Here is a 24,965-nt window from a genome sequence, read left to right on the forward strand (position 1 = left end):
CTACCCATTCCCTTTTAGGTTATTTAATGTTCCAGATCATTCAAGTGAGTTTCCTGTAAAAATGCTATGTGAATCTTATCTCGTTTCAGGACGTTCAGAATCTTTTTCCTTGTAACTACGCTATTCACCCCTTTTACATTCTAAGTGCGTATCTTAACACTATTCGTGGTGTTTTTTTAGTTGTAATACGGTAACGCGGTGGCTGAATCGCAGTATAATGCAACATAACAGTAAATAGCAAATAGAGCAGCTGCACTTAACTGTTCCATACATTTCGAAGAAAAAAAGAGAAGAAAAAAAACGTCTTGGGGAAAAAAAAGGGGAAAAATCAGTTTGTGACCACACACAGTACATGAGGTACAGTAACAGCACTTGTCAGGTATTTAAGAAAGAAAAAAAGGAACTTTGTTAACATCGAGTAACGGTGATAAAGACAAAAAGAACAGTCTTAGAACAAGATTGCTAGACTCAGTCTGCAAACTAAACTAAGAAAAGGTATAACAAAATTGTTTAGCTTCTCTGCGTAGTTAACAGAGCAGTGTAACTAAAGGTTGCCGCTGGTCACGAAGCTGCGGCAGTCAGCAATGAGGTACGCTCAGATATAGGGGGCTCAACTATTACACTAAAAACAAAAACTGTCTACTCCTCGCCAACATAATTCGTTACAGTCTTAAATTTCTATACAAAACAGTATCATCCTTGTTTCAACATGAACATTAATATATAAAAAAACAGAATCTTAAAAATAGAGAACATTTAAAACGTCAGAGAAGGTTCCACCTGCAGGCATAACCGCTCAGTTCTCTGCTCGGTCAGATCTACAAACTAAACCCACTATAGCCTGCTCGTTCATCAGCGGACCTCTCACGTCCTATTCAGACGTGGGGGATTGCTGTTGAATATGTTTAAGGAAGTTCTCTGCTTCTTCTAAGCGTTAATGATCGCGGGATACGGGAACGACTACCTCAGTCCAGCATCACGCAGCCTCCTTCTCGCGTCGGCGGCTTCCGCCCTCTTTTCCTGCACCTCGACCGAGAAGTCTCGGAGGATGGAGACTCTTTTCCCCTCCGCCATGACTTCTTTCTTGGCCCTGGCCACTTCCATTACCTGTCCCGGTAGTTGTGCAGCCTCACCAGCACGACGGCCCTGGGTACAGGTGTTCCGCCCCCCGACTTGATTTCCTCCCCCTTCATTTTCATGCCAAGGGTTTCAGGGATTATATGGATGTTTTTTAAAAAAAATTAAAAAGCAGATGAGACTGCGGAAAACTCCGAAATGTAGTTTTAAATCAAAGTTTCCGTGTTTTGATAACTTGAACTTTGCAGCACTGTCAAATAGTTGTTTTGTAATTAACCCTACAAACCCCTTGATAGCAAACACTCCACAGACACAATGTTCAGGTACACAGATTTCGAAGTTCGGTCGTAAAGTCTGGGCGGTGCAGTTAGGAGAGTAATAAAAAAGCAAAGTACTGTACTGTGCACTTCTCCCGTCTCTGCAGGGAAGCTCTCCAGCGCCCTCTTGAGGAAACGTTTCCAAATTCAAAGTGGATAAAATACGTACAATTCCAATACAGAACGAAATTTTAGAAATTAACTTTCAGCATTGTATCGCATGTATGCATTTTAAAAATTAACGTATTTATAAATGTCACTGACGTTGTATAAACATATCGTCTAAAAAAGCTCTCAATAGCTTAAAAAAATACCCCAAGGACATACAGATCGGTAGTAAAAACGTGGTCGTGATCAATTCTCCCGTACTTGAAAATCCTTCAGAAAAATACACATAGCTGGCAAAAGCAGGACAAAAACGTACCGCGATGCACCCGCTACGTTTGAAAAAGCTTTAGATCCCTCGCTGGTCTAGAAAGCGGTGGCTCTTTTACACAGCTATTCAGTGGCGGAACAGCGGGCTCGGTGCGGGAACAGGTTGAGAGATAGCGGCTCTGTCACGTGTCGACGTGTACTCTGGCTCGAGCGTGTGCAGGGGGTCGCGTTCTGCAGTCTGTCGCCGCTGTGCAGAAACTACAGGCTTGAAAGGCAACATAACCGCCGTTAGACCTCGACAGGAGCAAGCAGCTGCTGCCGCTTTCTGCAATCGTACCTAACGTCTGCAGGCTTGGCGATGGCTCTCTGCTAGTGGACGTGGCGCACGGAGCATTTTCATATAGGAAGCCGCGAGTGAAAGCTTGCCATCGTAATGGCTTGCTACTTCCAGGGTGTAGATTCCCATATCGTCATTGTTGGATGCGGTATCTCGGGGATAGGAGCTGCCCAGAAGCTGATCAAGCATGGTTTTAAAAACGTCCGCATACTCGAAGCCACTCAGAGGAGCGGCGGGAGGATAAAAACGACGAGGTTAGGTGAGTGTGCAGGGTGACGTCTCCTCGCATCCCGGAGAGGAGAACAAATAATAACTTCGTCCCGGTCCAACATTACAATGTAAGCTGCTGACGAGAATACGTTTTTTTTTTTGTATGGCCACGGTAAAACATATTATTGAGGGGCGCCCGTTACGGAAGATCCACCGCTGAGCTAGAAAGACGGTAGTAAACAAGCTGTTAGCCCTGAGCCTGCAGTACGTGCGGGTGCTGGTGGTGTGACGTTTTTCTAAATTGCCCGCTGGTGCAGCTCCAGCCCTTTTCGCTCACCAGTCTCTCTGTATAACCCGAACACGTTTTATCGTTGTGTTTTTGCAGGGGACATTCTATGTTACAGACAGGCAGTCCGTCCAATCTCGGCCCCTTCCCCCCGCGGGAAGTGTTCCTGTGCTCAGCACGGCCTAGGAAATGAGGGGCCCGAGAAGCATGATGTACGCCTCCAGTGCGGCTAAAATGACCAAAGGGCGCTAGACTCGTTATATATTAATCTCCGTTTGCTCGCTTGTCTGGTCTGCATAATGTACTGTCGCTTAATTATAAACGACGTGCAGAGTTTAAGTTACATAACTCTCAACTGTACTGTGTATAATCGCCCTTATCTATCAGTTTAAGCCAAAGCAAGAGATCAGAGTTCTTTTCCTATACCTTTTTATTACACCTTACCTGAAGCAGGTCCCTTCCGTGATGACCATAAACGCGTGTCACGATAATACGATGCCATGGGCTTGAGGAGGGTGCTCCAGGTGTTTGCACCACCTGACAATACATTTCAACATGCATGAACAGACTAGGCAGGATATTATGTTAAGTGTTAAAACCAAAAACAGGAGGCTCTTATGCTTGTGTAATAACATCACTTTATTAACCCTATACAATTTCATGCACTAGGAATTTGTCTTTTCACGTACCCCAGCTCCATGAGACACAGACAGGGAGAGAAGCTTGGGGTCAGAAGGCAGGGTCAGCCATTGGAGAACACCCCTGGAGCAGTTGGGGTTAAGGGCCTTGCTCAGGGGCCCCAATGGAGTAGGATTCCTCTGCCGGCTGTGGGATTTGAACCAGCAGCCTTCCAGCCACAGCCGCAGATCCTTAGCCACAGAGCCACCACTCCGCCGTAATGCTTTGTGACCTATTTAGATGGACTGTGCATCCATTCCCCTAGGGGACAATAAAAGCTTATCTTACTCCTTTACACAAAGGTGTGTTGGGAGTGTGGAATAAGCTGCCCAGAAGCCTCACCCTTTACCAATACCCTGGCTTCTCACAAGACAGTAATTTACAGAGTTGAGGATTTCATCCCGCTGATTACCAAAGAGGCTTGGATAGCCGAAGGGCCTCCTCTTGTTTCATCCCGTTCTGATTTTCTTCCTACCGGTTTCTCATCCTGCACTTTGTTTGATACACAGTTAAAGACTGACATGATCCTGATACCCGTTTTGAACTGACTTGCATTGGGATTTATTGGCTCACCTCTGGACGAGGCGTCATTCGCTACCTGTGTGTTTTGAAGGAAATAAAATCGTGGAGATTGGCGCTAACTGGATCCACGGCCCATCCAAGGAGAATCCCGTGTTCCGCCTGGCCTGCCAGTACAGGCTGCTGGACGAAGAGGCTCTGAGCGAGCAGAACCAGGCACTAGATGTGGGGGGTCACCCGCCGTTCAAACCCAACTGGTTCTGCAGCTCGGGCGGGAAACTGGGGCCCGACGTGACGGAGCCGGTCGCCGCGCTCTTCGCGAGCCTCCTTCAGCAGAGCCAGCAGTTCCATGCAGAGCAGAGGGAGCCCGTGCCCAGCGTGGGCGAGTTCCTGAAGGGGGAGCTGGCGCGCCACGCGGCCCAGTGGGGGGACGGCCCGGCCGCCAGGCGCCTCAAGCTGGCCGTGGCGAGCGTGCTGCTGAAGCTGGAGTGCTCCATCAGCGGGGCCCACAGCATGGACTGCGTGGGCCTGGGCGCCTACGGGCTGTACGAGACCCTGCCAGGTCTGGACTGCACTTTCCCCAGGTGAGCCGCCCGGCGACGCCTTCCCGCTCTGCGGGCCTTGACAGCGCCGAGCGCTGACCTGCCTCGGTGGCTGGAAGGTCGCGGCATTCCCATCGAGCGCGGGGAACTCCCAAGTGGAATGTGGCTGGAAACGTCCGAGAAGTCATTTTGAAACGTCCAAGCGTTTTTTGTTCCAATCAAACCACTGAGTCCTGGTTAACAGCACGTCACACCTCAGGTTGCGTAGCTTCGATGGGGTTTCACACTACTTAGCCACCCTCGCGCCTGGTGAAACCATACCTGGTTCTGTTCCTTAGTGAATACAGTTTATTACACCTAAGCTTTTGCTTTTTTTAATGGAACTGTTTTTGACATTAAAGATGAATTTAAGAAGATAAAAACTTAATCTAACTCTGCAGCTGCTTCTTCTGTTGTTGTTTTTTTTAATTCGGCCTTTTCTTTCAGAGGTTACGAAGGCTTAATAGATGCCATGATGAAAGAACTACCACGTGGAATTGTGTCGTACAGCAGACCGGTCAGATGTATCCACTGGGATGGCGCTTTTAGAAGGGCGGGGAAGACGTTCCCTGTTCTAATCGAATGTGAAAACGGAGAAACCTTCCCAGCAAACCACGTTATCGTCACTGTTCCATTAGGTAAGGCTTTGAAACAATAAGGTTGCAGTTTCTCAGAAAACTGGGAGGCTCAGTCCCTTCTCGAGCCCGTTTTGAGCTGTGACTCTGATACTCCACGGATCGTGGTACCAGGAACTTGAAACGAGACAGTCTGGGGAGTGTGGATCCCTGCTCTCCTCGTCGTCACTGCAAGACAGCTGCCAAGGCAGGTGATAGAGGAGATGTAGGCTGCATGATTCATGACAAGTTGTGTATTATGCTCCAAACACGGGGCGTTTGGACTTAAATCACTTCTGTCGAGTGTCGCAGCCAAGATGAGTGTCATCGAGAGGAGGCCAGTCCAAGACAGCTGTGTAAGTTACAGTATATGTTCTTGCTTTCTCCTGTGTCTGGTATGCTTCACTAGTGCCTTCGAATGAGTGGCTGGGAAGAGGACTGTGGAGAAGACGACACTAGTCAGTTGGTTCTGTCATCAATGACAGTCCAGTTTTTCACTCCATAGACATGGCGTAGGGACTCCTGGGTTTTGCACTATTGCTGTAGAATGCTGATATTGAAGAAATGGAGGGGACTGGCCATTATTACTGCCGTACACTGCCCTCAGTTTGTAAAATTGTATTTTGTTCCTTTTTTAAGGCTACCTCAAAAAACACCAAGACACGCTCCTCAGTCCAGCGCTGCCCCTCGGTAAGGCACACGCCATTCAGAGAATGGGCTTCGGGACCAACAACAAGATCTTCCTGGAGTTTGACGAGCCCTTTTGGGACCCAGACTGCGAGGTGATCTACTTTGTGTGGGACGACGAGTCCCCTGTCACTGACGTGGTGCCAGATGTGCAGAAGTACTGGATGAAGAAATTGTTCGGCTTCACTGTTCTCAGACCCACTGAAAAGTGAGTCTGGGAGCTCTTTAAAGCTTCTTTAGTTTCTTTAGGAATCTGCCAGATGCACTGTTGCTTGTGGTGATTGTAACCTGGAAAACTGTCGGTAATGGGTGATACGCTAATTTATCTTTGATTTAATGTTCATGTAAAATTAAAATCTTAGTGGATATCAAAATGCATCAGTGTGATGATTAGAGCAGAAGCCGTTTGTGCCACTTGAGAGGAATTGCTGTTAAAATGTATTTTTCCTAAAAGATTACGGAATTCTTTCAATTCCTTTTTTCCATCCGGTTAGGTATGGGCATCTGTTGTGCGGCTGGATTGCCGGGGAAGAATCGGAGTACATGGAGACGCTCTCTGAGGAAGAAGTGAAGCAGTCTATTACACAGGTCATTCGCAGGTTTACAGGTGCGTACACCTGACAGAGTCAGTAGTGATTTACAGGTGCATACAGGTTACAGTCAGAGATGCTCTGAGCTGGCAGCAACTTGTGTGACACTGAATGGTTATTGCCTTATGGCATAGAGTGTGACATCTCCTATGTCACAAATCTGGGAAAATGGTGTACAGTATGTTCTTTAGAAGCTTGAAATTAGGATCCATGTGCACATCTTCTTTGTTGTCTTCAGGAAACCCAGTGATCACCCCAAAGAGGATTTTGCGATCCCAGTGGCACCTGGACCCCTACACGTGTGGGTCATACTCCTATGTGGCGGTGGGGTGCTCAGCTTCTGACATTGACAGCATCGCCGAGCCACTTCCTTTGAAGCAGTCGCATTCAGAGGTACTGTCATATGACCCATCTAAAAGTAAAGGTGGAAGAACAGAGCAACGTGCATGGGTTTGGCAGTCAGAGCTGCAGAGTTTGTGTTGGTAGACCAGGTGGTAGTGCTCTTCCCTTTAACTGGAATGTCCAATGTCCAACTGGAATGTCCAATGTCCAGTGTAAGATAGCCTAGACTTCCAAGTATGCTTTTCTGTGCTACAGTGTTACCCTTCAGATAAGTCATTAAACATGGTCATTATAGACCATGGCACTGTTCCTAAGTGTAGGGTTGATACCCTTGATGTTTCTTGCTGACTTTCTCTCTGTGTTTGAACAAGCTGTCCTCTCTAAAGTTTCCTCTTGATCCACTTGGTGAAGCAGTTTCTCACTGCTCTTCTAATGTAATGTAATGTTTCTTTATTAGCCCTATACAATTTCTTGTATTAGGAATTCGTCTTTTCGCATACCCCAGCTTTTCTCCATGGAGACACAGACAGGGAGAGAAGCTTGGGGTCAGAGCGCAGGGTCTGCCATTGTACAGCGCCCCTGGAGCAGTTAGGGTTAAGGGCCTTGCTCAGGGGCCCAACAGAGTAGGATTCCTCTGCCGGCCGCGGGATTTGAACCGGCACAGGCGCAGATCCTTAGCCACAGAGCCACCGCTCTGCCCGCTCTGACCTGGGCAGTGCAGCTGCTGGTTCAGAATGGTTGCTGTATCACCCAGTTGGTTCTTCAGTGTGAGATGACGTGTGTCCCCTTCTATATGTCATGTATTTCTGGATCCTTTGAGTTGAAAAGCAGTATAACAATTCATTTTAAAGTCATTTTCAATATAAGGTATAGGAAATTAAAGTACCTTACTTATTCATGTTTGTGCATGTATGCTTGTAGTTATTTAATATTTAGTTGTTCTTTGACATTTCAGCTGAATCACCCTTGTATATGTTTCTAAATGCCTAGAGGTCCTGTGTGAGTGTTCCTGGATTTACAGTGTGCTGAGTAATCTGTTACAGAAATGAACTCTGTGTGGGTTTCACTCACATCAAGAGAATTGCTACACCTATACCCTGTATTGTTTTCATGCTTTTTTTAAATGACTGCTGTCACACAGCCACATGCTAGCGCTGTACTGTACTGTATGTGTCAATGATGGAACTCAGCCTGCCCCAGTGTTTTTACCCTCAGGTGGGCGCTGCGTCAGTGACTTCAGAATAGTGTGCTTGTTGTTTCAGCCACTGCAGGTGCTTTTTGCTGGCGAAGCCACAAGCAAGACGTTCTTCTCCACAACCCACGGGGCCCTGCTGGCAGGGTGGAGAGAGGCAGACAGGCTCATCGCTCACCACACCACCTCGCCTCCATCTGCGCCGCTCAACTCCAGGCTGTGAAGAACTAAGAGTCTCTGAGAACGTCTTTCACTCCCGCTGAGAATGCACGATAGACTGGAAAGAGTGGGGACATCTAGTGCCTTATATTCTGAGATTTTAAGTGCACATTTTGAAAAACAATTGCATATGCACAGTTCCAAAAGGATGATAAAAAAACTGTTAAAATGTATTCAATTACTTAAAAGTATTTTAGATACTTGACTTGGTAGTGCTTTGTGTTGAATATTTTTAAAATGAATGGTGTTCTCCTAATATCACCACATGAAATCCTCAGCATCACACTGAAAAACAGTAAGAAAATATGAACTTCATCTGATCATGATATGTATATATACTATATACGTGCTTCTTTCTTCTGGTGCACTGATTGCATATGATCATCAATCAAAAAAGGAATAAATTTTAAACTGATTCTGTTTGTCAACCCATCTGTATTTAAACTCAAAATAAAAAAGAACTTCCTCATTGGCAGCTGTACAGGTTGGAATTTATAATACTTGGCATTTATTCATATGTGTGTCACACTTCTATCTAGATGCACTGTCAAGACAATGATATCTGAAGGAAAAGGGGGGTATTAAAAATAATAATAATTGCTTAATCTTATATAGCGCTTTTCTGGACACTCCACTCAAAGAGCTTTGCAGGTAATGGGGACTCCCCTTTACCACCAGTGTGCAGCCCCACCTGGATGATGGGACAGCAGCCATAGTGCGCCAGAACGCTCACCACACATCAGCTATCAGTGGGGAGGAGAACAGAGCCAATTCATAGATGGGGATTATTAGGAGGCCATGATTGGCAAGGGCCAATGGGAAATTTGGCCAGGACACTGGGGTTACACCCCTACTCTTTTTGAGAAAGGCCCAATGTATTGGTTGTAGTGACATTTATAAAACTGACCTTTATGTTCTTTTCCTGTAATTCTTCCAAAAAACTTATTTGTCCAAAGCTTTTTTTTTTCATAGTTCATAACTTTATATGAACACTTAACACTCCTACTACTTCTTGTCAAAATTCAAAGAACAATAATCAGAATGTTTCTGAAATAGTGAAACAAATGCTGAAGGACATTATTGACCACACTGTTTCATATTCCAGGTGTTAGATAGGGTAGACGTGAGTGTAAATGAATAAGAAAACGGGTTTTCAAATCCATAACAGCATTTGGAAGCATTTGCAAGTTCCAAACTGACTTTTTTAGTATCTTCCACAATACTACTCATACTTTGTTCTAATAATTTCAAACAAAAATGCTAATTGAGCGATTGAACCAAACAGTTAATTGTTATTAAAACACAATTATGATTATGTTTACAATTTAAAAAAAAAGCTACAATTAATGCAGCTAATACAGTACTGTAGATCCATCTGCCGCAATGGGGATGTTTTATGAGCGGAACACTTTCCCTCGACTTTAGGACGCCACCCGGAGCTTATGCGATGTAACACTTGTTTAGCTCAGCATGGACGAAGGTGTTGGGTAGGACGTAAAGTACATATAAAAAAAAAGACGTTTAAAAATGAGACTGCAACGAGTATTGTGTTCAGCTGCAAAATTCAGGGATGTTTTTGACTTTGGTAACAGAGACGTTGCACACTGGTTTCCTGGGCACATGGCAAAAGGTGGGCATCATTTGTTACCGAAGGACGAGAGGGATACAGTAAATGCGCTCGGTCACCTGGAGCGTAGAAATCCTTCCCTTCGTTATTTATTTGCATAGCTTTATCTTCCGGGCGGTGGAGTGTTTACCTGTTACTGTTCTGTGTGCCCAGCTCGCTTTCTAGTCAATGTCGGCTCTGAAAATATATATTTTTTTAATTTAACGCTAAAACAACTACTGTACTTTTTCATTAAAAATATCGCATCGCACCTCCCCTAGAACTGTCTGTAAATTTACTCATTGTTAAACCTCACTTTCTGTATGCATGTATATGTAATTGGTCTTTCTCTGTAGGGCTCAAACAAATGAGGGCAAGCCTGAAGAAAGTGGACTGTATCATAGAAATCCATGATGCCAGAATATCCTTTGTTGTTGGGTTTAAAACCTTGTTTAGTTTAGTTTTGAATTCCCTAAGAATTGGTGTTTAACCTTGAGATGAAGGCTCAGCCCCCCTGTCACCCTGTATGGATGAATGCTGATTTCTCTTACTTACCGGATGTTGTGAATCCAGCCTTTGTTCTTCATGCTCAGCGGCGTATCTTCTTTAACTAGATCACATACCGCTTTCTGGACGGAACCCTCTCTTTCAGGAAAGCTTGCACATCAGACCACATTTACTTGTGCTGAATAAGATGGACTTGGCAGATCTGTCTAACAAACAGGTGCAGTATGGGTTTGACTTGTGCTTAAAGAGTAAAAATTTAAGTGAAAGTGCAATTCTGTTCTCCTTTTATAATATAAAGGGTAAATTTTGAAGAGGTTGCTGACCATAATAAGTAGTGTTTTATGTTGCTTTCAAACAGCTACACAGGTCCATGGCTCTTTTAAAGGTAATTAAGCTATCTACATGTTGGTATAACCTGTACAGGTGAAATATCACCATGGTCCATATCAACATGGATTTATAGAAGGTCTTAGTTAACCAACTTGTTAGAGTGAACAATAAACAACAGTAATGGACACGCACGCAGTGTATGTTACAGTGTATTTAGTGTTTCAGAAGGCTTTTGATGAAATTCCTCATAAAAGATTAAAACATTAATCAAGCTCAAGTTCACGTTTATTTGTCATTCCAGCCATATACAAGTACACAGTGGAACGAAATATCGTTCCTCCTGGTCCACGGTGCAAATACAGACAGGACACTGACATAGACATTGTAGACAGGATACACATAGTGCAAAGTGCAGACAGTGCAAATTACAAGGCAAATACATAGTACAATATACACAACACACTGGGGGGATTTGAACCCTGTTTCTGGAATTGGAGTGGGTACAAGTAGACTCCAGGGTGTTGAAGAGCCTGACAGCCTGTGGGAAGAAGCTGTTACAGAGTCTGTAACATAATTCATTCTCAAATTATAGGCATTGAGGGAAACATGAGCAGGGCTGGGGAAATTGTTAATAAAAGAGAGCGCAGATAAGGGGTGAAATTGGACAGATATTTGGTGTTTCTATAATTAGTGGAGTATCACAGGGATCTGTCTTAGCATTACTCCTTTTCCTAATTTATGTTAATGAACGAGATTGAATGAACCTCCCGTGTCTCAAAACAGTTTGTTTGCATGATGTGTGTCCTTGTTCTCTAACGACATGTGTCCTTGTTCTCTTAGCGGATTCTGGGGCAGCTGGAGAAGAAAGAAGTGAGGCACGTTGTGTTCACCGACTGCTTGCTGCAGAGGGGTGAGCAAGTCAAGAAGGTGAGACGCCCAGCAGGGCGAGCGCACAAGCAAACAGCCTCGAATATGTTTCTCGTATGGAATTAATCAGGAGTCCTGCAGAGCTGAACTACATACAAACATGATCCGGCATTCCTGTGAGTGCAACCTGGCTGCCCTGAACTATTATTGCACAGTAACTCTCACGTAAAATGTGTGTTTTGCGGATCCTTGTGAATTGTTTTTTTGTCCGTATCATGCCTCATGTTAAGGGTCTGTCCAGAAATGTTTTTTTTAAATGTTAAAAATAAGTTGCCGTGGCTCTGTGAAAGCTTTCCCTCCGAGCCCGTTTGTGAGATTTGTCAGCCTGGTTTCAGGAAACCTGGGCGCATCGTGCGAGATTGACGTGGGTTAATCCAGCTGTTGTTCTTCCTGCCCCTCCAGGTCGTTCCCCTGGTAACGGAGCTCATCGAGAACAGCCCTCGCTTCCACAGGGCAGAGGTGAGGGGCTCATCAGCTGAGGTCTAGGTTCTGGAGATCTGTTCTATTTGGTAATAACATGGCCTTTGCCCCTTTCGAGTGGAATTATTACCGTTTTTATATTATTATAACAAACTAGTGCTGGACACTTTTATATTCTTAAGTCTTAAGAATGAAGCAGCTTAGAGAAATGGAGAAAAATGCCACGTTATTGTTTTTATTGCTCCTTCCTGTGGTAGAAATCTGTTTATCTGTTGTTATTATTTTTTAATTTTCCACCCATGAGTCCCCTGAGAAATGGCTGAAGTCTGGAAGGCAGAGACCTGTCAGTTTTTGGTATTATGTTAAATTTTGTCATGATTTAGTAGCAACAGGCAAGTGACACTTCTTGTATTGTCTGGACTCTGAAATTGGCGAGAGGAGGAGCCTGAACAATATTGTTGCATTTCTAGGACATGGACTATTGCGTGATGGTGATTGGAGTGCCCAATGTTGGGAAGTCTTCTCTGATAAATGCCATACGAAGAATACATTTGAAAAAAGGTAATACACATGTAACAGGTTTCTTCACAGTAAAAGAAAGATAGTCTTATAAGTGATATACTTAGTCCATTTAGTATATTGACTGTATTTATCTTTTGATTTTCATTGCATCATGCATCTCAACAAAGATGACAACCTAAATAATTTCTTATTTACTTAAAAGTGTGCTGAGTGCTTCCTTATGTAGTCTAATATTTAGTATCTCTGTACTGTGTTAAGTGTGTAGTTGTGTTCTGTGCCTTGCAGATGATGCGTGTTCTTTGTGCTTTCAGGCAAAGCGTCTAAAGTTGGTGGGGAGCCAGGGATAACCAGAGCAGTTTTGACAAAAATCCAGGTAAGCTGTACTGTGTGTGAAAACCACTACAAATGCCCTCCTACCCTTGTCAAGGACTTGAGCGCTGTACAGGGTAAAGGAAGGGGCGTTTGCAATTGTTTAATGTTTATGTATTTTGCTTTTAACGAGTCCTGATAACCTGGTCCAGAAGTGAATGAATCTTGTGTGCGCAGGTCTGTGAAAGGCCTGCTGTGTATTTGCTAGATACCCCTGGAGTCCTGCCTCCCAGAATAGAAAATATAGAAACGGGAATGAAGCTGGCGCTGTGTGGTAAGGACTACTGTACTTCTACTGTACATCTCTGTCAGGTTCAGTCATACTGTTAGCTGTTGAAACGCTGTGCCACAATTTTGAGTAGGGAATTCAGATGAGATTTCTGTTATATAATTGTGTCTTGGTACCTTATGTCATTTTCTCATTTCATCCTTTATTAAACCAGATACGTTACTTGAGAACAAAGTCTCTTTTACATCAAACTGGTGAACCATAATTCAGTTAGGATGTTACCAGACATCCAAATTTCAGTACAAGCTGCACTGGTATACAGCTCCAGTCCTGGAGGACCTGACTCTTCCAGATCTTTGAAAAATGTGTTCATTCTTTTCAAATGTTAAAGATAATTATAACAGGGCAAGAAGGAAGCAGAGCACAAAGAATTAGCAAGAATCAAGTCTTGCATTTGAGTAACAATTCAGTTTAAGGCTACTTTGTGCTAACATATAGCGCATATATTTTCCACACAGTGGGGGTTAGAGATCAAAGTGCGAACCTGGTGCAGTTATGATTATGTATCACCTCAGTAAGGCCAATAAGAGGAGGTGGAGAGAAAACCTGCAGGGCTCCAGGACTGGAGTTGTGCTTCACTGGACTGAATTGCCTATCTGGGACTGTTGTCCTAATTAAAGTAAAGCAAAAACATTTGGAAAGTATGTGTTACAGTTCATGTGCCACTGTAATAATATCACAGTTCCTTTGATCTGTACTTTTTATTAGAATGTTTCCCATCATCTTGTCTTGTTTTACTCTAGTTTTGACAAATCAAAGCACTTCTGTAGATTTGAGCTCTTGAATGATGGTCTGTTCAGTGTTAAATTAGACTGTTAAATCTGTGTTAAATGTATGTTTATTTTATAGGAACTATATTGGACCACTTAGTGGGTGAAGATATCATTGCTGATTACTTACTGTACACTTTGAACAGGCTGGAGAAATTTGGGTAAACCTCCATCTCTTTTTTTTGGTATTTTTTTAGTACTTTTAATGGTATTATTTATCAAACTCGGGGTCAGTTGTATTAAGCTGGCGTCACACTACACGACTCGACACAACTTCTAGTCAGAGAGCATGTCAAATTTCGCAACTGCAGTTGCTGAATCTCGCTGCCTTTTCTGTCAAATTAAATGACTAGGAATCGCAGGGAGTGACTAATTACACGATTCCCTCACGACTTTTAATCGCGGTTCCAAATCTCGTATTGGGCCGCGAAAGTACCGCGAGGTCGCCTCATTTTGGCCGCCAGTCAACGTGGAGTACAAGAGAAGCACCGCATGAAAGTAAACAAACAACATGGAGAATAAGCACAGAAACATCTTGAAAAATGTAACACAGGCATTGTTTTCCACAAATAAACATCTTCAAAAATATCATTCTTCTCTAGAAATGTAGCTCCAATTTTCAAAAATAAAACACAGTTAAAAATATAAAACATCTTTAAAACAAATATTGTAAACAAATTAGTATTGTGCTATAACATAATGGGCACATGATCTCACAAGTACACATCTGGCTCACTGCCCACCCCTACGATTTGCCACTTGTTACGAGAAAATCAAACCAGTTTGATTTTATCCTAGCGAGTCGCAGAGAGTCATAGGGGCTGTTAGGAGCACCATAACTGAGTTGCTGGGGGTGTCACACTACGCAACTGATGGTAACGGGGGTGCACTGCAACTCCCTACAACTCGCTGTGATTTTCTTACGATTATGTAAATGAAGGCTATGACGGAAAATCCTAGGAAAAGCCGTGCATTAGTAAATGTTACCCATAGTTAAAATGCTGTGACTACGCTCAGACCTATGGGTAGTGGTTATCTTGAGGGTTAGTACTAGCTTCCTTCATGACACAGTGAAAGCATTAAGCATCCTGAAAATATATAGTTCTTTACATTATTGATAGGGAGCTACATTGTTAAAGACTTAACTTTACCATGATTAAAGTAATTTCTTGTTATTTTAAGATGTACCTGTGATTGTTGCCTGCTTAGTACAGTTGTTTACTATGCTTTAGAACAAGTGTGCTATGAACTGTGATGTTGGTGGCTTATCTGTCACTCTTCTGGCCTGTGTTTGCAGTTGTGATTTGCAGTCAGTTCTTTTGCTTGGCATGGCATTTCGAACTGAGCTGCAGGCCCTGTCCTCTCTGTCGTCCGCGCAGCTATGTGGAGAAGTACGGGCTGGAGGAGCCCTGCGATGACATCCAGCACGTCCTGAAGCAGATCGCAGTGAAGCTCGGGAAGACGCAGAGGGTAAAGGCCATCACTGGAGTGGGTGAGCTGTCTTGAAATGCGCAGGAGTTAACCACCCTTCTGTGAATCTCGGCGTGTAGTTTCCCTGGGATGCTTATTGGTGCGGGTGTTTTCACAAAGGCTTCTTAAAGATCTGAAAAACTGAACTGCTGCCCCACTGAGATCCTGGGATTAATAGCCGGACTGGCTACATGGCAGAAATTGCCTCCTCTTGTTTAACTTTTATGTTGTTCTGATTCTGATACAGGGCGGCACAGGGTTAGTACTAGTGTTTAGCATTGCTGCCTAACACCGCTGGGGCACTGGGTTGAAATCCAGTCCTGTGGTGCTCTCCGAGTAGAGTTTGCATATTCTCCCTCTGTCTGTGTGGGTTTTTGCCAGGCGCTCCAGTTTCCTCCTACAGTCCAAAGACATGCTGTCAGGTTAGCTGGCTTCTGGGAAAATGGGCCCTGGGATGAGTGTGTGCGTGTCTGTGTCTGTCCTGCAATGGACTGGTGTCCTGCTCAGGGTGTATTGCCTCTGTTGCCTGCTGGGATAGGCACTGGCTCCCCTGCAACCCTGTGTTAGATAAAGCAGTTAGAAAATGGATGAATGGATTTCAATACCCAGCGTGGTCTTCTCTCAGGCAACATCACCATCACCATGCCAAACTACAGCGCTGCTGCTTACCACTTCCTCAGAGCCTTCAGGAAGGGGGATCTGGGCCGGGTGATGCTGGACTGATGCAGTATTCTCTGGTGGCGTCGCCATCACTGGGCGTCTCTCCGGGGGTATCGCCATCACTGGGCGTCTCTCCGGGGGTATCGCCATCACTGGGCGTCTCTCCGGGGGTATCGCCATCACCGGGCGTCTCTCCGGGGGTATCGCCATCACTTTGCCCGACTACAGCCCTGCTTCATCACATCCTACAGGAGCTAAACTGAACAAACGCACTGACAACCTGAGCACCCAGACCCGTACATGTTGAACATGGGAAGAAGATGTGTTTTTTACAACCGTTGCTCTCAGCTGTAGCCAAGGCAACCAGCCTCTCCACACTGAGACCTAGCTTGTGTTTTGATCATTCATTTTATGTTGTGCTGTGACAGGCATGTAACATAATTTGAAGAGGGTGTTGTTGAACTGCGATCATGGCGGTGATATAATTCTTGGTTATTTTTGTGATCTGCAGATTAAGCCAGTGGTTTATATCTCTTGAAAGGTGATTTGCCAGAAATAATGCTGATTGAGGTTCGTTTAATTGTAATTTAGATTACATGCAATTTGCTAAGAATGTCTTTTACACTACCAGCAGTAACATCAGGGAAAACTTGTTTAAAAGATGGCATTCCTTAACTTCAAATAATTGTCCAATATAGCATTTCTTCTTTTCAAGAAAGAGAGTACAATAAAAGCCTATGTTTTACATCTAATTCTGTGTCTGATGCACAGAAAATCGGCAAAAGCAACTGCTGAAGTAACAGCTTTTGTTTCGTATTCTAATACCAAAGACTAACCTGTTCACACTATTTATTAAAGCAAAATAGAAGTCCCTTCTCAACACTTATGCCCTCTTAAGCCATATTTGAGATGAGAGCCTGACAGACAGTAGAGAGTGGGACATATGTCTACCCAGACCATCCAGCACTTCTGTACCAGAACAAATTGGTCATGCTTTAAGCATCATATCTCCTCTGCAATTGCTTGTTGAGACAAAGCTTGATTATTCAATCAAGCAATCCGTGTGATAGGTGTATAGCACATTGAATGCAAGCTAGATATCTGACATTATGTATATTGTATGTGTTTCTCTGGACAATAATTGGTCAAGTTTTTTGAATGAAGCTTTTTTAATTATAATCAGTTGGTAGTTTTTTGTTATTCCTTTAGGACTATACAGATTCAAACATTCGTTTTACTAATCCAATTCATGGTGAGACGAACTCTTCACTGTAAACCAGTATTTCAATAAGACCTCTGTGAGGCAGAAATTTGTGAGTCAATGAAGTATACATCATTATACTAATTTGAGTCTCAATATTGAAGGCTAAGAAGTAGGATTGCTTTTGTAATGAAATCACTTTCGATAGTTTACCAGGTCTTGGCACCCGGAGGGTGGCTTCTGTTAAACTGTAAATAGTTCACCTTTAAATTTCAGTTTCAAATCTAATAAAAATTACAATCCATCGTATCTGGCCTTTCATTGACAGTGGATCAGAGCATATTAAATAATTCTGACAGATGCACTTCCCGTAGTGTGCAGCTGAATTCAGATCTACAGACAAGATGGTAAAGAGCTGAGAAAGAGCCCATTTTTTCACTGACTATTTATTTCCTCATTTCGTAGGTCTAAAGTAGGTGTTCAAAAAGACAGAAGTACTAGAAATGTCTTAAGAAATCTTTAAACTACATATTCTGTAACATTACTAAAGTCACATCTGCAAACGATATCAAGAGATTTACATTTAAAATTCTTTTCTGATCTGGTCTAAGCAGTGATAAACCCCATCATTGATAAATGTAATAAAATACTTAAGCACGTGGGAAATATATAAAGTGTTGAATGCATTTCACTTACGCACCTCTTAACCCTGAAGACACATCTTGTAATCTGGAAAAGACAAACACACAATGTTTCATCACCCCACATCAGTGCAGCAGTCTGCTCAGTTCATTTACAGTTCTGAAGCTCTGTGGGTCCAGGACAGCAGTTCCTGTAGGATGGGTTCTGTATTGTGCTTCTGAAAAAACAAGGCCAGGCAATCATTTCCAAAAGATTGGTCATGGTAACTGTCCATTGACAAAAGTCCCTCTGATATTAAACACGTTTTGAAATCCAGGGTTTGTAAGAAATTGGACTAATGGTGTACGTTCATAGAACAAATGAGGTACACTGTGCAGATAAACCTTAAAACAGTGAAACAAAAAATGGAGCAAACAAGAGGGAACTGCATTTAAAATGGTGAACAGGTGTCATTTTTTTACACAAAGGCTTGAGAGAGCGTGAAACAAGCTGCCCAGCCAAGTTGTTGAAGACAACCCTTGTTTAAGAAACAGCTGGATGAGATCCTAGAATCCATTTACAACTAACAAACAAGCCCGCTGACCAAATAGCTTCTCATTTGTAACCATTCTGCTGTGTTCATATTGTCAATTGATACTGGCCAAGTTTTTAGGAGAATTGTGTTGGGATTTCCCCCTCAACAAACTCAGTCAACCCTTTTGTTGGATGATGTAGACTTGATGTTGTGAGAAAATGAAACAGCAGGGGGCGCTCATGGCTTCTGGGACTCAGACGAGGGGCACTGTATTCTAGAACTGTGTCTGTCACAACTTCTTTATTTCAGAAGAGTGTAATGTCAGACTTTCTTGCTGATAAAAAAAACAAATCCGTAATCCTTAAAAATGTTGAAGTTCTATGAAAGACAGACAACAGAGTGCTCTAAGGATGAACTGCATCACGTTGTGTTATAAACAGATGTTTCCCCTGTATAGCTGTGTGTAGCAAGTTTCAAATGTAGTTTTTTAGATTGGTTGCCGCACTGTTATATTTCTATACTGTGTAACACCTCCTCCTCATCACTCTGGCCCTCCCGTCTGCGTGGAACAGGCTGAAGAGTGACTCATCCATGAAGAGGAACTGACGCCACTGCTGACGAGTCCACGGCAGCCTCTGTCTGGCCCAAGCCAGTCGGGTGTGACGTCTAGGAGGTGGGACCAGAGGGCCTCTGACAGGTCGCCTTGCTCTAAGGCCAGCAGCATAGAGCCTCCCTGTCCTGTCACTGATGCGGGCATTGTGTCTGCCGGCAGTTTCAGCAGCTGTACGAGTGGCAGATCTGAAACGATCTCTCAGAAGGACTAGTCTGATGTGTCGGTCCTGCTCTGGTGTGGTCACTCGAGGGCGACCGGATCTTGGACGGTCATCTGTCCAGCCAGTCTGCAGTAACCTTCTCTGGAGTCGGGACACAGTGGAGCGGCTCACTCCATAGTGTCTGGCAACGCTGGCACATGACATGACTGCCTGCAGCATGCCAATGGCCCTCTCCCTTGCTTCTGGTGACATTCGAGGCATTATGGAATGTACAGAAAACTGACTAAGTGTGACTAAGTGTGTCCTTTTTCTTGCAGTGACTAAGCTGTGAATCAAGGCCTTTTTAAGGTGTCCTGATCAGGCATTGTTCCATCTGGACCTCGTTGGGTACAAGTGCACCTAACAAGCTTTTGTGTGATTGGCAAGTTGCAATGCTTCACTGCACAAGCTGTATTGTTGGTCAGAGGGCTTAAAACAAATTGACAACTTTTTGTGATAGTACATAAGCTATAACTATAGTATTCTAATTTTAGAAAATGTTGCGTTTCTTTTTTCCATCAGTATACATTTTATGGCTTTTTGAATGAATGTACCATGTTTCCTTGACGTAGTCTAAATTCACTTTCTTGCTATGTATGTGAGTAACAAGCTAGCATGATTCAGGCATAAAATGAAAAAAAAATGAATCCAGCTTGGAAATATTGAAAAACAGAGATTTGGGTAGTTGGTTCTAAAGAGAAAGTGGATATTTTGTGAGTCTAAGAATATATTGTGCATTTCTTTTCAAAAACTACAAAAAGCAAAAAAATGTTTTTTGTGTGCAAATGTTGTTATAATACAAAGCCTTTGGGTAAAGAATATTTAAAATACCCTGGTTAATGATTCTGTGTTGTGACACTAGCTGTGTCAGAGGTGGTGTCATTTTGTGTATCGGTTATTTTACACGAAAGCAGTTCTGAAGAAAGAGAGCACGTTGTGAGTCCAGGGCCCTCTAGCAGAGAGCAGTTCTGGAGTTGACCCAGCGGGCAGACTCTTCTCCATTTAGAGGCGTCCGTTCAGAAGCTGACGTACATGCCGAAGTTCAGCCAGCAGAGGGCAGCAGCGAGCGCTGGGATGTGAGCACAGTGCTGAGTGGAGGCTGGGCTCTGAGCGCTGTAGTAGTCGTCGTCTGTCCTGTTGCCATACTGACTGTCGCTCCGGTACCGGGCGGAACCGTCATCTGAGCGGTACCGCGACGACGCCCACCAGCCCCCCGCGGCGGCGCCCGCGGCCGCCCCGGCAGCGGCAGCCCCGGCCGTCCTCAGCGCAGAAGAGCCGTAGCGCGTCGTCTTGAACCGCGCGCGGCCCCCCCGCGCGGCTCCGCGCGCCGCCCCCCTGGCGCCCCCCCGGCCTCCCTTGGAGACGGCCAAGTCGCAGAAGAAGGCCGACAGCAGGAGGAGCGTCCAGCAGGCCGCCATGGCTCTGTTCATTCTGAAGAGCCCACTCTGGAGCGGAGGAGAAACAGACACCCGTCACTGCTCAAATTCCTGGACTGTCTTCATTTTCTCAGACCAGTTGTTAAATCTCGAAAACAAGATAAATTCATTGACAGCACCACAGAATTTGTCAAATTCTGAAATAAGCACAACATTGTTAACTTCGTGAAGGTACTGAAGGTCCTGCCGTGTTGTTGCAAACCCCTGGTCTCTCCATGGCCGAGAGCGAACAGCGATGTGATGCTGCCCTTCCCGCTCACTAGTCACTCTAATGACTAATGTCATGTGATGTACGATAAGTAGAGGTTGTACAGCAGGCATTTGACCTCAGAAATGTTCCAGTGTGGTCTGCATGCAGAGTTAATAATTAAGTTGTATTTGTTGGCAAAACCAAGTCGAGAGCAATATTTCTGTTGGATTAAAAGGGATGTATTGACAAGCCTGCTTGTTTTCAATGTAATAAGGCCACTTCACCTCACCGGAAGATCTGTTGCCTCGTTCTGAATTTCATAACATGGCGCTGTGCATACCTGGACTTTTCCACTATTTTGTGATGTAGATTGGAGGTTTAACACGTCACTGTGTCCATTTTACTTTCATTGTGGTTGGCAATGCACTCATCAGTGCCTGAGGAGGGGCGGACTGGTGGCACTGTGGCTAAAGATCAGCACCTACAGTATGGCTGGAAGGTTGCCGGTTCGTATCCCGCAGCCAGCAGAGGAATCCTACTGCATTGGGCCCCTGAGCAAAGCCCTTAATCCCAACTGCTCTAGGGGTGCTGTATAGTGGCTGACCCTGCACTCAGACCTCAAGCTTCTCTTCCTGTCTGTGTGTCTGTGTCTCATGGAGAGCAGGCTGGGGTATGTGAAAAAGATGAATTCTTCAAATAATGCAAGAAATTGTATATGGCTAATGGCTGATTCTTTCTAACACCGAAATGTGAAAATAGAACTAAGTGATTTCTGACACCCACAGGCTGGTGGTCATGGCTTCCACTACAGCTGGGCAGTGGGCTTCTCCAGCATCTCCTCACTATGACAGACGTGTGGGTGGGAGAGCGGCGAGGCAGGCAGACCAGCCCCCTGTGTGCAGGACATAGCCGGCCTGCCCTGGGCACTGCTGACAGCCCAGACCTCATCCTGCAGGGGCTTCGGTTTCACGTCTAATATGACTGAGCCAAGATCTACTTGCTCAGCTGTGCCGATTTAACCGTTTTCTTTCAAAGCTCATGACCCGAGTCGCAGAAGCGCCGCAGGAGTGTGTCTTCCCCTGATGCGCTGCAGCCCACTGGGCGGAAATAACATTTACCCTCAGGAGAGAGAGATATGTACCTTTGTGCCCAGCTTCGTTGCTCATATACCTTCAACCATGATGAATTATACTCATGCTGCGAATGAAGAACGAGTTCTTACAGCTATAAATATAACTGAAAAATCTCAAAGGATTGCAAGACGCAGTGTCATCTTTTTTTCCAGTAAGCTTGCAGAAAATCTCTCTTTCTTTTTTTATGAGCACTGGATTAAAATGGGCCAGATCCAGAACTGAAGAAAACCCACTGCAACGGCTCCAGTGTCGGTTTCTCGATGAAATCGGGGCGAGGACCAGGCAAGCAGGCTTGTTGTGTGAATAAGGATGGAGGAAGCTGGAAATAGGTCAGAGACGAAGGTGGAACTCCGCGAAGGGCTGGCCGCCACTCTCGATACAGGACCGCAGTAGGAAACGAGGTCGACAGAAAGCGACGGTTAGCGTGACCTGCTCTGATAGAAGGGGTCAGACCCTTTCTACACGAGAAGACCTTTTTGTTAAAAAAAAAGCACTCCTAATAGATCGATATAAACTGACATATACGACAAAACGTTAGCAATCAGTGGATTAAATGCGTGATAGCGGGCATGAGCACATCTCTTGGTTAGAGGAGTAAGAGGTCTGTGGTTTCAATACCGTCCTACCACCAAGCTTACACGCGGAGTATCGCTGCGCCTGAGATAAGGACATCGAGAACAAGAGACGGGAGCGGCGCGGAAGAGCCGTTAGTGACGAGTGGGGAGAGTTTCTCTCTCTTGTTCAGGTCAACCCCTCCATATCTGACCATCTGCAAAAGCCCGAATTTATTATTCTTAAATAAAAATCTTAGCGCGTTTCATTCTTGCATCCCTGAAATCAGCCTCTGTAATTTAAGAATTTGCACGCGGGAGCCTACCAGCTGCCGGCAACCCAATCATTTCTAAAACGATTTCTGATCTATTGTCTGCAGAGAGTCAAAAGAGGAAAACATTCCCGCTCCAAAGAGTGTAATAGAGACATGTTGCAAGCAATGTTACAGTATGTCTGAATATTTACACAGCCAATACCCAGCAAGACAACCACACATTATTGGTAAACTAATGAAATCTGCATATAACGCAATCTGCTCTTTACAGCTTTAAGGATGCTGTCTTAAAGATGTCCTAGAAACATCAAACAGTTCGTCACAAATTATAACCAAGACAATAGCTTTCATCTAGAGCTGAATCTCAGCATCGCCATTTCTGTGCTGTACGAGTGTACTATATCGGTGTTTAAAAATAATGTTTCACAATGTGTAGGTTGTAGATAACCTCCGAGGAGTTCTGTGCTATAATAATAATAATAATAATAATAATAATAATAATAATAATAATAATAATAATAATAACAACCGAGCCTCCATACCCATTTCACGAAATAGATAACATCATAAAGCTAAAATTACTTACCGCTGAATGCGTTTCGACCAACGAGTATATCAGTGTTCCTACAGTCCCTCTCTCTTTATATCTGTAAACCTGTATCGCTTCTCTATGGCGGTGAAAGCCCTGAAATGTTCGACTATGTTTAGCAGCTCCTAAAACCTACAGCGTTGAGGAGGACAGCAGGCTTGTGCACTCACACCTGAGCATCAACGTGGTGTAGAGACGGCACTGCACCCACCCACTCCTGATTGTAATCCGGGATTATATACAAAATTCAAAGCTCTGCACAGCATACGTTATGAAGAAAAGTGACCACGCAATTTCTACATTTAATTCACGCTAGTCTTTTTAAATACGAAGCTTCTCTCCCCAGACGGAATGCAGTACTGCCGGTTTGTATTTTATTTCTGCAAAAGCATTCATCACCGCTAATGCTGGCCTACAAGATTACATGAGGACAATCCTTAAATCATGTTCTCAATAGTTAAGTAGCAACATGCAAGTCACAACTAGCAGCCCACTGAAGCTCAGCAGGTGTGAGCCTGGCCAGTACCTGGATGGGAGACTCCTGGAAAGCCACAGTTGCTGCTGGAAGAGGTGTTAGTGGGGCCAGCAGGGGGCGCTCACCCTGCACTCCATGTGGGTCCTAACGCCCCAGTATAGTGACTGGGATACTATACTGTAGAAAGGCGCCGTCCTTCAGATGAAACGTTAAACTGAGGTACTGACTCTCTGTGGACATTAAAAATCCCAGGGCATTTCTCAAAAAGAGTAGGGGTGTTACCCTGGCATCCTGGCCAAATATCCCCCTGGTTTTTACCAATCATGGCCTCCTAATAATCCTCATCTCTGAACTGGCTTTATCACTCTGTTCTCCTCCCCACTGAGAGCTGGTGTGTGGTGAGAGGACTGGTGCATCATCCAAGTGGGGCTGCACACTGGTGGTGGAGGGGATCCCGATTACCTGTAAAGCACTTCGAGTGGAGTGTCCAGAAAAGTGCTATATAAGGGTAAGGATATTATTATTAATCTAATATACACTGCCTTCCTACAAGCATCCAGTCGCAGCAAAGGGGTTTAAATTCAGAGCTACATCACGTGGCACTTCAAAGCTTGTGTTCTTTAATGTGACCTGTAACATAATTACTATAAACGTAATAAAAAATAAATCCACAATACCATCATTGTACTATTCGGTCGCTTGAAATGAAACATTCCCAGTTATTTCAATCTCAAAGTTAAAAATCAGTGCCCACACTACTGTACATGCTGGCGTTTAAATTTTCGTTTACTCATAAATATTCTTCAAGTTTAATTTGTTTCGCTAAATAGAAGAACATGAATGTCTCGTAAAGCACAAAAGGGTAAAGAACAATCTTTCTGTTCCGCGTTAAATTGAAGTAAAGTTAAATGTCCTGTTACTCCATTTGCATTCTCGTTCATGACAACACGAGAACACTTTCAGCACCAGCCAGGCAGCACGCCGGATCTGCGAGGAGTGTTTCAATCTGCATTTCGATCCATCCCAATGCAGCCCTCAGATAAGGCAATCCAATCTACACCTCTACGACACGTCCTGCAGAAAATATAGCACAAACACATTTCTTGCAGCTATTTACAGCAGCTATGTAACAATGGAGAGCCAAATTCAGGCGAGTGTCTGATTCGATGACATATGACATGTATATCTGAACTTTCAGGAAACTTCTACATAAAACCCAGATTCTTCAATAGAAAACTGCAGAAATAGAATAG

At 44.2% G+C, this 24,965-nt stretch overlaps 3 protein-coding genes across 4 annotated transcripts; 2 read left to right on the top strand and 1 right to left on the bottom strand.

Moving 5' to 3' along the window:
• The first annotated feature begins 1,858 nt into the window (after window positions 1-1,858).
• Window positions 1,859-8,496, top strand: paox (polyamine oxidase). Its single transcript, XM_088634504.1, has 7 exons — window positions 1,859-2,365; window positions 3,894-4,383; window positions 4,828-5,018; window positions 5,634-5,889; window positions 6,176-6,288; window positions 6,510-6,664; window positions 7,876-8,496. Exons 1-7 carry the CDS (start codon window positions 2,203-2,205, stop codon window positions 8,026-8,028), a joined length of 1,521 nt encoding a protein of 506 aa, XP_088490630.1. The 5' UTR covers window positions 1,859-2,202; the 3' UTR covers window positions 8,029-8,496.
• Window positions 8,497-9,458: 962 nt separating this feature from the next.
• On the top strand, window positions 9,459-17,404 carry mtg1 (mitochondrial ribosome-associated GTPase 1). Of its 2 annotated transcripts, XM_088634506.1 has the most exons (12): window positions 9,459-9,654; window positions 9,987-10,051; window positions 10,250-10,354; window positions 11,308-11,394; window positions 11,797-11,853; window positions 12,285-12,375; window positions 12,648-12,709; window positions 12,883-12,979; window positions 13,844-13,925; window positions 15,144-15,256; window positions 15,860-15,993; window positions 16,056-17,404. In XM_088634506.1, the coding sequence occupies exons 1-11, from the start codon at window positions 9,552-9,554 to the stop codon at window positions 15,955-15,957; spliced, it is 960 nt and encodes a 319-aa protein (XP_088490632.1). In that variant the 5' UTR covers window positions 9,459-9,551; the 3' UTR covers window positions 15,958-15,993; window positions 16,056-17,404. The 2 variants fall into 2 exon arrangements, with proteins under 2 accessions (XP_088490632.1, XP_088490631.1); XM_088634505.1 differs by having other exon boundaries at window positions 9,460-9,654; window positions 15,860-17,404.
• Window positions 17,405-19,568: 2,164 nt separating this feature from the next.
• Window positions 19,569-23,744, bottom strand: sprn (shadow of prion protein). Its single transcript, XM_088634507.1, has 2 exons — window positions 23,235-23,744; window positions 19,569-20,508 (listed from the first exon to the last, which is right to left on the bottom strand). Exon 2 carries the CDS (start codon window positions 20,491-20,493, stop codon window positions 20,080-20,082), a length of 414 nt encoding a protein of 137 aa, XP_088490633.1. The 5' UTR covers window positions 20,494-20,508; window positions 23,235-23,744; the 3' UTR covers window positions 19,569-20,079.
• Window positions 23,745-24,965: the final 1,221 nt, after the last annotated feature.

Source organism: Lepisosteus platostomus, chromosome 6 (genome assembly GCF_059453375.1).
Source record: "Lepisosteus platostomus isolate fLepPlt1 chromosome 6, fLepPlt1.hap1, whole genome shotgun sequence".
NCBI classification, from domain to species: domain Eukaryota; kingdom Metazoa; phylum Chordata; class Actinopteri; order Semionotiformes; family Lepisosteidae; genus Lepisosteus; species Lepisosteus platostomus.

Bases quoted from the DNA above. Each gene is read 5' to 3' on its own strand.
- paox (XM_088634504.1), top strand. From the start codon at position 2,203: ATGGCTTGCTACTTCCAGGGTGTAGATTCCCATATCGTCATTGTTGGA. The intron at 2,366-3,893 runs GTGAGTGTGCAG...TGTGTTTTGAAG, and splicing joins GATAAAAACGACGAGGTTAG to GAAATAAAATCGTGGAGATT. The intron at 5,019-5,633 runs GTAAGGCTTTGA...TCCTTTTTTAAG, and splicing joins TATCGTCACTGTTCCATTAG to GCTACCTCAAAAAACACCAA.
- mtg1 (XM_088634506.1), top strand. From the start codon at position 9,552: ATGAGACTGCAACGAGTATTGTGTTCAGCTGCAAAATTCAGGGATGTT. The intron at 13,926-15,143 runs GTAAACCTCCAT...TCGTCCGCGCAG, and splicing joins AACAGGCTGGAGAAATTTGG to CTATGTGGAGAAGTACGGGC. The intron at 15,257-15,859 runs GTGAGCTGTCTT...GTCTTCTCTCAG, and splicing joins AAAGGCCATCACTGGAGTGG to GCAACATCACCATCACCATG.
- sprn (XM_088634507.1), bottom strand. From the start codon at position 20,493: ATGAACAGAGCCATGGCGGCCTGCTGGACGCTCCTCCTGCTGTCGGCC.